Here is a 12,811-nt window from a genome sequence, read left to right as displayed (position 1 = left end):
TTAAGTCTGCAGCAACCACCCATCTGATGTGGTCCCTGGGCTGAACTGGGAATGCAGGGCAGGGCCCTGGGAGCATCTGCTCTGCAGGGACTCAGTCATCAGCCTTCCCGATGACTCTGCATGACTGGGCCACCACAGGCAAATCGGGCTTTCACTTGTGACGGTGCCCCAAGGAGGCTTTCCCCTTGAGAAGCGGAGTGGTGTTTAGGTGCCTCTGGGGTGACACAAGGAAGTGTCTGTTCTGTCCCCTAGGCAAGATTCACCCACACCCCTGTGCCACAGTTAGCTTTGATGAGACCTCAAGAAAAGTCCTTAGAGTCCAACAGGGCAGGGTCGTGGCCAAGGGCTTACAGGGTTCAGGTGTTGAGGTCTGTCTGGGCAAATAACCCCAAAAGTTGCTCTTGGGGAGTGAGCGCCATTACCTGAGTTTCTTTTCACTTCCTGAAGTCAGGTGGCTGTTAACAAATCCCAAGGAGGTTCCGTTGAACATGAACGACACCCCCACGGCTCCCTTGTTCCCTAAAGGGAGGGGGAGAAGGGAAAAGTCAGAACACCCGACAGGCAAAGTTACCAAGTGGTGGGAAATCAGGGTGAAGCCAAGCCACTCGTCAGGAGAGAACAGGTGTGGGGAAAAGTGGAGGCCAAGGAAGAAAAAGAGCAGCTTCATCTAGGGTGAGAGATGGCAGGGGACAGGGACTGGGGTGGGGGGTGAGGTTCCTCTAGAATAAGAAAACGGGGTGAACAGCCGGCAGCCTTGGGGTTCTCGGCAGGTCTGAGGGAGGAAGCTGCCGGTGTTAAGTCATCCTGGCATCGCCCTCTCAGCAGGTGTGTGTGTGTGTGTGTGTTTCCCACAGGTCCAAGCAGGGCCATCAGAAATACTCAGAAACCTTGAGAAGAGGAGGTAGAAGGAGGAGCCGGCGGCTGGGGTGGGGCTGACCTCGCACCAGCAAACCCCAGCTTCCTGGAGAGGCCAAAACCCGCACTGAGACCCGTGGTTCTCAGAGTGCGTTCCCCAGACCAGCAGCATCAGCACCACCGGGAACTTGGTGCAAGCGCACATCACAGGCCCCGCCCGGGACCTGCTGAATCAGAGCTTTGGGAGTTGCTGTTGTTCAGTCACAAAGTCATGTCTGACTCTTGCAACCCCATGGGCTGGGCTGTAGCCCTTCAGGCTCCTCTGTCCATGGGATTTCCCAGGCAAGAATATCAGAATGGATTGCCATTTCCTTCTCCAGGGAAACTTCCCGACTCAGGGATCAAACCCACATGTCTTGCATTGGCAGGTGGATTCTTTACCACTGAGCCACCAGGGAAGCCCTAAATATATTACGTTTGTTGTTGTTTAGTCACCAAGTTATATCCGACTCTTTGCGACCCCATGGACTACAGCATTGCAGGCTTCCCTGTCCATCACCATCTCCCAGAGTTTTCTCAGACCTCATGTCCACTCACTTTGAGAGTGGGAGTCAGTAATCTCTGTCTAACAAGTCTTCTGGGTCAGGAGTTCAGCCAACACTGTCCCACCACCAGCTATAGGGCAGTTTTTACATTTTCAAATAGTTGGGGGAAAATCAAAAGAAGAATATTTTGATTAAATATCTGATATAAAATTAAAATGATATGAAATTCAGAGTCTATAAACAACATTTTATTGGAACACAGCTATGCCCTTAGATAGAGTCCAGTAGTTATGACACAGACAGCATGACCTGCAGAGTCTTAAATATTTACTATCTAGCCTTTTAGAGAACAAGTCTGCCAGCCCTGCTCTAGGTGGTTCTGACACATGCCTGGGAACTTTCTCTGCCCATCATGGCAGCTGTGAGATGTGCTGGTCTTGAATGAGACGGGCTGTGAGTATAAGAGACACAACAGAATTGTAAGCCTAGAAGAAGAATGGACTGTAAGATAGCTAATAAACCTTTAAATTGAATACCCATTGAAATGGTAATGAGCCCTGGTGGCTCAGCCGGTAGAGAATCTGCCTGCAATGCAGGAGACCCATGTTCAATTCCTGGGTCGGGAAGATCCCCTGGAGAAGGGCAGAGCAACCCACTCCAGTACTCTTGCCTGGAGAATTCTATGGCCAGAGGAGCCTGTCGAGCTACAGTCCATGGGGTGCGAAGAGTCAGACACGACTGAGTGACTAACACTTTCAGGAGGTTTGATAAGATACATTGTGAAGATTGACTTTCCTTGTTTCCTTTTCCTTTAATTTGGTACTCAAAATGTAAAACCACCCAGCTGGCTAACGTTCTGTCTGGGTTGGACAACGAGACGGCCCCGGGGACGAGCCAGGCCGGGCCTCCTGACCCAAGGCTCTCTCCCCTCTGCCCTGGAGTTGACTCCCCTGTCCCCATGAGGCCCCTCCTGTCAGCCTTCTCCCCCGCCTGGGGCCTAGGCTTAAGTCCCTGCCCACCACGTCCTTGCCACAGGGCCTTGGGCAGGTTTGGGAACATCACTGTAGCCTCCAGAGTCATGTCTGTGAGGGGGGCTCACAATAGTCCCTGCCCCGACAGGGTGTTTGTATTAAATGAACACAGCAAGCACTTAGCACACACGGCCTGGCACTGGGTCCACCCTCTCGGAGGTCTCAGCTCTTCCACCAGCCAGTCAGCACCCAGTGAACTCCTGCCCTGTGCTAACCATGGCTGGGAGCCATTTCAGGGGAGGGAAATGGGGGGAGATTGGCCCCAGAGGAGAAGAGGAGGGGAGGGAAGCAGGGACTGGGAAATGGTGCATGGGAAATCCCCTGCATCCAAGCTGCCCTCCTAGAGCCATGAAACTCAGACTGCCTGGGCCTGCTGCCTCCCTCTCTGGCCTTGTCCCATCACCTGTAAGGCTGAGCCCAGCGAGCACAAGGCCTTTGCTTCGCTGCTCCTGCTGCGTGGAACGCTCCTCCCATTTCCTCAGCCCTCTGACTTCTCGGAGAGGCCCCTAGACCCCCCCCCATCTCAAGTAGTCCCTGGAGCAGCCCACCCCCTGCCACACACTCTTTGCCGGCATGCTCACTCCCCACCATCCTGCTGTCAGTCTGTGTGTCCAGCTGTGGGAGCAGCCCTGTGTGTGGTGGACAGACACCCTGGGGGCCCAGCAGCGTGCTGAGTGGGGCGGGGGGTACAGTCAGCTCCGTCCCGCTGAGGGTGGTCCTGTCTTGTAACGGGAGGTCTGAGCAGACTGTGGCTGGCGGCTGGTGGAGGGGGCGGGCAGCCCCGCAGAGGGGCTCGAGGGCTAGAAGCGGGTTCCTGGGCAGCAGAGGGCGTGGGCGTCGGAGCAGGGCAGCTGCTGCCACAGGAAGGAAGGCGGACAAGTGGGTGTGGACGCGGGCAGCTTGCGGTTTGTGAGCAGAAAGGCTGAGGGAGCTTTTCACGTTCGGTGGCGGCAGTTCTATTTCCTGTCGCCTCTGGGGCTCTGTCCTGTTCCTGACGCCAAGCACCAGAAATCGTTGGCCTCACCCTCAGTGCCACCCACGGCCCCCATGTGGGTGCACCTGCCCCTATGCACTCCCCGCCACTCACACACAGACTGACAGACTCACACTCACACACATAGACTGACAGATTCACACTCACAGACTGACAGACTCACGTTCACAGACACACACACAGACTGACAGACTCACGTCCACAGACTGACAGACTTACACTCACAGACTGACAGACACATTCATACATAGACTGAGAGTCACATTCACACAGCCTGACAGACACACATACACAGGCTGACTAACACACTCACAAACAGACTCACATACAGAATGACAGACTCGCACTCACACATACAGACTGACAGTCACACTCACATACACAGACTGACAGACTTATACTCACAGACTGACACACTCACATTCACAGTCACACACACACAGACTGACAGACTCACTCACAGACACGCACACAGACTGACAGACTCACTCAGAGACACACACAGACTGACAGACTCAGACTGACAGACTTACACTCACAGACTGACAGACACATTCATATACAGACTGAGAGTCATATTCACACAGCCTGACAGACACACATACACAGGCTGACTAACACACTCACAAACAGACTCACATACAGAATGACAGACTCCCACTCACATACACAGACTGACAGACTTATACTCACAGACTGACACACTCACATTCACAGTCATACACACACAGACTGACAGACTCACTCACAGACACACACACAGGCTGACAGACTCACACTCACAGACTGACAGACTCACACTCACAGACTGAGAGACTCACTCACAGCCACACACACAGATTGACAGACTTACACTCACAGACTGACAGACTCACAGCCACACACAGACTGACAGGCTCACACTCACACACGCAGACTGACAGACTCACTCACAGACACACACAGACTGACAGACACACATACACAGGTGACTAACACTCACAAACAGAGTCACATACAGAATGACAGACTCGCACTTACACATACAGACTGACAGAGTCACATTCATACATATAGACTGACAGACACATACACAGACTGACAGACACACAGACAGACTCACACTCACAGACACATTGACACAGACTCACACACACACTCACAGACTGACAAATTCACAAATACACACAGACAGACTGAAAAGACACAAAAAACTCACATACACATTCACATTCAGACTCACATACTCTCTTACACACACACACACTCACAAATACACACAGACTCAGACACACACACACTCACACACATACATATGCAGCCCTCCGCATCTGTGTCAGTTCTCTGAAGCAGCCTGACTGGTCCCACTGGCTCACGGCTGATAGCAGCGTTTCCACCTCCACCTGAGTCTGTCTAGGTCTAGACCAGGGGCCGAATCAAGCCTCCACCTGTTGGTAGATAACAGTTCTCTAGAACACGGCCGTGCTCTTCCAAGTTGCTGTTGTCTGCAGCTGCTCTCGTGTGACGGCAGCAGGGCTGAGAAATTGCGCATGGACTGAAAAGCCTAACATATTTACTTCCTGACCCTTCACAGCACGGCTGTTGACCCCTGTCCTTGATCCCTGATACTCAAGGTGGGGTCTGTCAGCCAGCGGCCCTGACACCACTGGGAGTTTGTCGGAAACACAAGAATGTTGGGCTCCTCCTGAGAGGTGTTGAGTCACAACAGCATTCTGGCAGATCCTCAGAAGCACTGGGGTAGACCCCGGGTGCATGTAGTCTGGGAGGACCATCCGGAGCACGTGGAGGCTGGGAGGACCACCCATCCCAGAAGGGATAGACACGCGAGTGTGGGCAGAAATGAGCTTACGCAGAACACACCCCCCACCCTGGCTCACCCAGCGTGTTGGCGATGCCTGTCTTCACGTTGTCGGTGCAGATGTGGCTGATCCGGTTCTCGTGCTCCGGCTTGGCCAGCACCACGATGCGGATGTTCCAGAGGGTGTGGATGGCGATCTGGCGGGGGGGACAGTGCTGTGACCCTGGGCCAGGACACAGTGCTTGACCCCAGAGCAAGAGTTTCACACCCAGCCCTCGCTCTCAGGTGTGGGGCGGCCTGCCGGTCATCCCTATACTTTAGGGGACCCCTAAGGATGCTTCACAGATGACGCAAAGTTGTCTTAAAGATAGGGCCAGCACTGACTAGATTTCGAGGAAGTAAAGGTTACCTACAAGCTCGGGCAAGGGAGAGGGACCACCCCAGTGATCAGCAACGCCCAGGGACGCCATTAATCATTGGATGCAGGTGAGCCTCTCTGGCCCTGAACGGCAGGGGGACCACTGAGCACACTCTTGCCCCCAAGATGCTCCCAACTTGCCAGGTCCACTGCCCAGGTGTCCCACCTGGGGCCACGGCCACCACTCACTGTTTTAAAGGTCATGCTGGTGACCTCTTGCAGGGAGTGTTTGAGTATCTCCAGCCACTCCTTCTCTCCCAGGGGGTCCTCCTGGGTCCCGATCACGTAGATGTCATGGGGGATGTAATCAGCTGAGTCATCCCGCGTCTTTCCCTGCCCCTTGGAGAGAAACCAGGACGTGATCTTCTTGGGAGGGGGGGCGTTACCTTCAACAGCAAAACCCAACACCAAGTGAGTCAAAGGTACATCAGGAGCAGTCAGAACAGACGCAGGGGAAACATGGGGGTGGGGCAGGGGGTCACATAGTCCCTGAAAACCAGTCAGGCCGCCCAACGAAGTACCTTAGGTACAGAGCGAGGCACTATCGTGTCCCAGGATGTTACATTGCTTTGTAAAGACAGCATTAAGTTTCAAAGGCCAAAAACACTCGAAGATTCCACATGGCAACTTGAACTCATAGCACAGATGTCAGCCACTGTCCTAGTCTTTGGGGCTATAGTGTAACTGGGACACAGGCCTTGAGGAGATTACTCTCCATTGTCTCCACTGAGACAGTGCTGTCAGCTGACAGGTTTAGGATGGAGCCTTCTAACCCACAGTTAGGAGACAGCAATGCTCTCATTGCACAAGAGAGATCTCAGCCGAACACTGAGAGAGGCCGTGCAGGAGTCAGCCAGAGGAACCGAAGAGCCTGGAGCCCCTACTCCCGGCCCACCTCCACTGCCATTGGAAAACTTGAGCCTAAACAGCTCAATAAAGAAACAATGATAAAGATTTATTTCCCCCCAAATCTTGGAGGTTGAGTCCACTTTTTTTTACCCCCAGAGAGAAAACTGTCCTGGCTCACGACTGCCAAGAAGCCAAGAACTGGAGTGACCTGACCTAGGGACACAGGAACTAGGCCCGCATTCTGTTGGGTTGACCAAAAAGTTTGTTCCAGTAAAACCCAAATGAGATTTTTTTACCAACCCAATACTTCAGCGTGGCTGTGACTCTTCGGGTTTCTGGGCATGAAGACCTGGGGAAGCTGAGGCTAGTGCAACCAGGACGGGGGCAACTCTCCTGAGTTCCCTGAGTCCAGCCCATCTTCCACCCAGCGACAGGCCAGGGGTCCCATGTAGCTTTTTCATTCAGATTCCCACTCCCTCTGCTCAGCCACTTCCTACCAGGTGACTAGTCTACTGCATCGGGAGGGTGGTGGCCCTGATTCTGCTCCAGACCAAAGTGGGGGACACATGCCCAGTTAAATTCAAATTTCAGATAAACAATGGATACTTTTTGGAATAAGTATGTCCCGTGCAGTAACTATCTAAAATTCAAATTGACTGGAACTTCTGTATCTACTTAATTTTTTAAAATTTCTAACTGAATATTTAAACTAAGTAATTACTTAGTATAACTCATATTAGTATAAAAATGTGTATTAGCACCTGAGTATACACTATGCATGTTTAGCACAATGGATATTTGGTGTATATTTGCACTTCTAACTGAACTGTTATACTAAATAATTATTTAGTGTAATTATATTCAGTATACTATAGTACATTAATTTATTTAAGATATTATACTTGGTATATATTAGTATGTAAATATACATAGCATATATATTTAGCTTAATATATATTTAGTATGTATTTCTGCTTCCCAGGGGGCTCAGTGGTAGAATCCACCTGCCAATGCAGGAGACACGGGTTCAATCCCTAGGCCGAGAAGATCCGCTGGAGAAGGCAATGGCAACCCACTCCATACTCGTCTTGCCTGGAAAATTCCATGGACAGAGGAGCCTGGTCGGCTACAGTCCATGGGACAGCAAAAGAGTCAAACACGACTGAACAATTGAGCACACACAGTTATGTATTTCTAGCTAAATTCTTATACTAAAAAATAATTTGTTGTTTACATGAAATTCAAATTCAGCTGGGCATCATCTTTTTTTCCTCTTTGTCGCTCAATAAATCTGGCAGCCCAAATCAAAGAGGAGGTTCCTTCTTCCAGGCCTGAAGCCCCTCGGCGAGTTGCCCAAGGCCGGAAGGTGCCCAAGGGCCCGTTCACCTATATATTCAAACTCTTTACCTAAAACTTTCCATTTCTGGCAACTACGTACGTAACCCCTTTCAGCTGCACTTGGCGGCTGAGAATCCCAGCGCTCCTTTCTTTTGCCTCTGGTCTCAGGATGGGTACCCGCATCTAGGGGCTGGGGGTGGGGCGAGGGTGCCCGAGGCAGCAAAGCAGAGCCCTTGAGCGGGACCGGGAGGCAGGGCGGCAGGCGGACCCACCCATGTTCCAGGTGCCGATAAAGATGGTGATCATGTCAGGCTCCGGCTGCTCCGAGTGCTTGTTCTTCATCTGCTGGAGGAGCTGGCAGAAACCTTCTCTCTTCTAGGGATTGAAGGGCAGACAGACTCAGAAAGGCCTCCGCCTCCCTGCACATGACACTTTCAAAGGACTGGTCAGCTTTGAGAAAACTGGGGGGAGAGCGGATCAGTGCCGACCTCCAGCAGAGCCATCTGGAAATACGTGCCTGAGGTCTTAAGAGAGAGGCTTTTCTCTAACCCTGACCTTCCTCTGCAAGGACCCGACTAAGGAAAGAACCAGGGACCCTGCGAAGACCCGACCACATCATGGGGACAGAAGCATGTGTTTCAACACAGAAAATCCTAGAGGCCTTCGTGTCCAGCCCTAGGAGGGGAATTGCTAAATGTTTTATGGGTCATCCATAGGCCAGAAGACCACAGATTTTAAAAATTTGGGTGCAAAAACACTTCATCAACAAGGGTGGATGGTCAAGATACATTGTTTGACATGAAAAGCCAATTGACAAAAAGCTATGAACAGCACCATTGCATTTGTATTTTTCAAAACACACACAAAAACCATCCTGAAAGACAGAATCCAAGGATTACTAGTGTATATGAGTGTTTTCTATTTTAAACTTTTTATTTGTATCAGTTATTTTTTACCAATAAGAATTAGATTACTCATGTAATGAAAGAAAATTTAAATGAAAGAAACTAACGAGAAAGAAAAGACCCCACGAAGGCTGTCCTTCCCTGTAGGCTTCACTCTGTTGTCCTGTACACAGCAGGGCACAGAGTGGACGTGGCCGTCTAGTAGCTTACCGTTCAATAGCAGAGGCGGGCGGACCAAGTGTGGCCCAGAGTTTTCGGCTACACCATGTGAAATTAGCCATGTTTGACGGTCTCAGACCTCTGTAGATGGCAATCTCCTATCATTCAGTCTAATTTAATTGCAAATCTAAGTTGCAGCTGAAGAAAGCAGCTCACTGAGAATTACGGTGGCTGTCTGTATGGGAAATCTGTGTCTAGGGGCAGCTCAGAACTACGTGCCTCGGTTTACCCTTGTACCTCATCTTCTGAGCATGTGACCATGAGCAGAAGTGGGTTTTGGACCTCTGCCCATGTGCCCAGCACGATGCGTCCCCTACCTGTCTGGAACTCACTTCCTTGTTTCTCCCCAGTTCCTTCTCGATCATTCCTCTCAGTCCTTTTCACCCTCTCAGCTAATTCTGGGGCCCACAGAGTCCCCACTGGCCTCCTATCAGCTCTCCCCTGCCACACAGGTAGACACAGCCAGGTTCCAGCACTCAATGGGGCAGTCCCCGTGGGCCCGTGCCAGGAGCCCTGTCCCTCCACCGCGGGGCCGACACAGTCAGCCACCCTTGACGTGCTGGGAGCCCCGTGCCTGGCTCAGCGGAGCCACACGCTTGCAGGATAAACAGCAGGGCCGCAATGCTGGGTTTCTGCACCTGGTTGGCACGTGTGAGGTGAGGGCTCAGGTCAGAGACTCTGTCTGTACAGAGGCCCCCACAACGCCCAGATCCCAAGTTTCTCCATCAGCCCACCCACCTCTTATTCCAGCAGCCAGACCTGGTAGGGAATCTCACTTCTGCTTGGGGGCTGTGCAAGTGTAGAAATGGAAGGGGTGCTGGTTGAGACTCAGATTTAAATCTGGGGTGTCTCCGAGGGCCTCCGGGTGCATCCCAGGGAAGCTCAAAGCCTCCCAAGGGGGCTCAGCGCTGGTAAGACATGGATGATAAAGGAGGCACTCTTCCACAGGCTGGCGTGGTGGCAGAGGTTGCAGATGGGGCTACTAGCTGGCCTGCATTCCCTCCACCTTCCTGGGCTTGGCTTCAGGTGGGAAGTGGGTGTGAGAGTTGAGCGAGCTGACGGTACCTGGTACCCACTTCCAGGCACCCAGCAAGCCTCAGAAACCATGCCTCCCTCACTCCCCTCCTGGCTCGTCCTAGGGCTTTGTGGTCACTTACTTTGGAGTCAGCAAAAACGTACTCCTTCCGCAGGGTCTTCTCCTTCTCTGTTTCTACCAGGATCACCAACTTGTTCAGAAACTTCTGAGACTTGATGAGCTGCAGGACTTAAGAGGGATGGAAAGTTACTTTTCTCGTTATCCTCCAACACGTGAGGAGTCTCCAGGGCACTCTGGCACCTGACCTCAGCAGTCTGACTTTTCCGGGCCCAGGCTGAGCACCAAGTCTGTGCCTGGTCTCCCAGATTCTTGCTCCTTGCTGCTCTTCCAGGGAGGAGCTCAGGGTTGGGAAGGGTGGAGCCTGGAATGGGAGGAGGTGGCCTGATCAGGGCAGAGACAGCGTGCCTGTCCATCTTTGCAGCTCCCTCCCTCTCTCCCTTCCTTCTCTTCCTCCCTTCCTTCTTGTGCTTGTTTGCAATTTATATCTAAATGAAAAATTAAATATTTGTGCTTCTGTCAATGATTAAAAGAGGCTCAAATCATTATGAACAATAGTACTTCCCAACTCCACCTCCCTCCAGTGTCCTGCTCCCTAGAGGCACTCACTTTCAATTCCCTGAATGGATTTTTTTGTTGTGAATGTTATTAATACTTCGTGTCTTTCAAAAAGATGCTTATATTGCTACTTCCTGGTGTTTCAGTCTTACGTACTTCCTATTACATATGGACTTCCCACCACAGAGGATGAAGATTTAGCTCTCTTTCACATTTACAGCCTCTTTCCCCACCTCACCATTCCCCTCCCCCTGTCCGTGTACAATTTCAGTGTCTCCACCATCCCTCTAATAATTACATCATCATTTTGGCTGGATAAACATTCCGTGTTTGTTATTATGGGAATGCTCTTGACAGACAAGCCTCGACTGCTTTCTTTTTCCTACACAACTTTCTGTTTTTTTCCTGGAGTTAATTGCCATATTTTTCCATTGGTCCTCACTCTCCCTCTGTAATTCTCTCTGCCATGAGGCCAAGAGCTTTCATCAGTTTCAATGCCCTGCCGGTTTCTCTCCCAGGGCCTCTGGGTCTTCTCTCCAGACCGGTGACCTCAAGGTCTGATGCAGAGCCATGACTTAGGGCCCGCCCTCTCCATCATCCAGGAAATCCATTCACCTCTGTCTCACTTGTATTGGATCCCCATGTCTTCCTCTTCCTCAGCTTACACCTTCATTTTGGTAGAGCAACATCTCTAGCAGCTTTCCAAGAAAGGGGATGGGGCGAGACACTTTTGGAGGCTTCGAATGCCTGAAAACGCTATACTCGCACTTCCCTGACACAGCTCTAAGTTGGGAATAATTTTCCTCAGGGCTCTCGAGACCCTGCTCCATCATTTCTGGTTCGCAGCATTACTACTGAGACATAAAATGTCATTCCGATCCGCCTACATGCAGAAGAGTTCCCAGGCAGGCCTGACTGCTGTCCTGGGAGAGTTTGCTTGAAGGTGGCCTTGGTTGGCATCCAGGACTTTGGATTTGAGAAGGGTCCCCAGCATGCCAGGAACTAAGAGCAACTTACTATGCCTGTGCTACCTGTACGAACAGTGTGGTTTATGCTGAATACTAGTTTTCCTCCTGGGCTACAGTCATGGGGTCACAAAGAGTCAGACACAACTGAGCAACCAACACTAACTGGGCTTCCCCTGAGAGTCTGGACTCTGGGTGTGTACCAGGCTGAAGGTGACTAGGCGACCAGCTCAGTTCAGTTCAGTCGCTCAGTCATGTCCGACTCTTTGCGACCCCACGGACTGCAGCACGCCAGGCCTCCCTGTCCATCACCGACTCCCGGAGTTTACTCAAACTCACGTCCATTGAGTCAGTGATGCCATCCAACCGTCTCATCCTCTGTTGTCCCCTTCTCCTCCCACCTTCAATCTTTCCCAACATCAGGGTCTTTTCAAGTGAGTCAGCCCTTCACATCAAGTGGCCACAGTATTGGAGTTTCAGCTTCAACATCAGTCCTTCCAACGAATATTCAGGACTGATCTCCTTTAGGATGGACTGGTTGGATCTCCTTGAAGTCCAAGGGACTCTCAAGAGTCTTCTCCAACACCACAGTTCAAAAGCATCAATTCTTCGGTGCTCAACTTTCTTCATAGTCCAACTCTCACATCCTTACATGACTACTGGAAAAACCACATCCTCGACTGGATGGGCCTCTGTTGGCAGAGTAATAATGTCTCTGCTTGTTAATATGCTGTCTAGGTTGGTCGTAACTTTCCTTCCAAGGAGTACGCATCTTTTCATTTCACTGCAGTCACCATCTGCAGTGATTCTGGAGCCCCCCAAAATAAAGTCTGCCACTGTTTCCCCATCTATTTATTCCCCTGTGACCAGCCCCCAGTGAAATCCTGGGATGCTGAGTCCCTAACAAGCACCCCTGGTAGATGGCATTTCACACGTGTTGTCACAACTCAGCGAGGGATGAATTCAGCTCCTGCTATGTGCCTCCGAGGGGAGGGGCTTCTGGAAGCTGCTGCCTGGTCTCTCCTGGACTTCACCCCAGGCATCCTTTCCTTTTGCTGACTATACTCTGTGTCCTTTCAACCGCAGTGAATCACAGCGATATGACTCCATGCTGAGTCCTGGGAATTTTCCCAGAGACTCAGTTAACCTACATATGATCTTGGGGACCCATGTTGTTGTTCTTTAGTCACTAAGCCATGTCCAATTCCTTTGTGACCCCATGGACTGTAGCCCACCAGGTTCC

At 51.3% G+C, this 12,811-nt stretch overlaps 1 protein-coding gene across 1 annotated transcript in view; it reads right to left on the bottom strand.

Moving 5' to 3' along the window:
- The window catches only part of INPP5D (inositol polyphosphate-5-phosphatase D), a 137,398-nt gene that overhangs the window by 34,323 nt on the left and 90,264 nt on the right, over window positions 1–12,811 (bottom strand). The window contains exons 10-14 of the mRNA XM_019957928.2: window positions 10,110–10,216; window positions 8,101–8,203; window positions 5,831–6,027; window positions 5,303–5,420; window positions 423–519 (exon numbers count right to left, since the gene is read on the bottom strand). Of these exons, the coding sequence (XP_019813487.2) occupies window positions 423–519; window positions 5,303–5,420; window positions 5,831–6,027; window positions 8,101–8,203; window positions 10,110–10,216 (622 nt within the window). The remainder of the gene's footprint in view (window positions 1–422; window positions 520–5,302; window positions 5,421–5,830; window positions 6,028–8,100; window positions 8,204–10,109; window positions 10,217–12,811) is intronic.

The sequence above is a fragment of the Bos indicus genome, chromosome 3, assembly GCF_029378745.1.
Source record: "Bos indicus isolate NIAB-ARS_2022 breed Sahiwal x Tharparkar chromosome 3, NIAB-ARS_B.indTharparkar_mat_pri_1.0, whole genome shotgun sequence".
In the NCBI taxonomy this organism is placed as follows: Eukaryota; Metazoa; Chordata; class Mammalia; order Artiodactyla; family Bovidae; genus Bos; species Bos indicus.
This window is presented reverse-complemented; position numbering and strand designations above follow the sequence as displayed.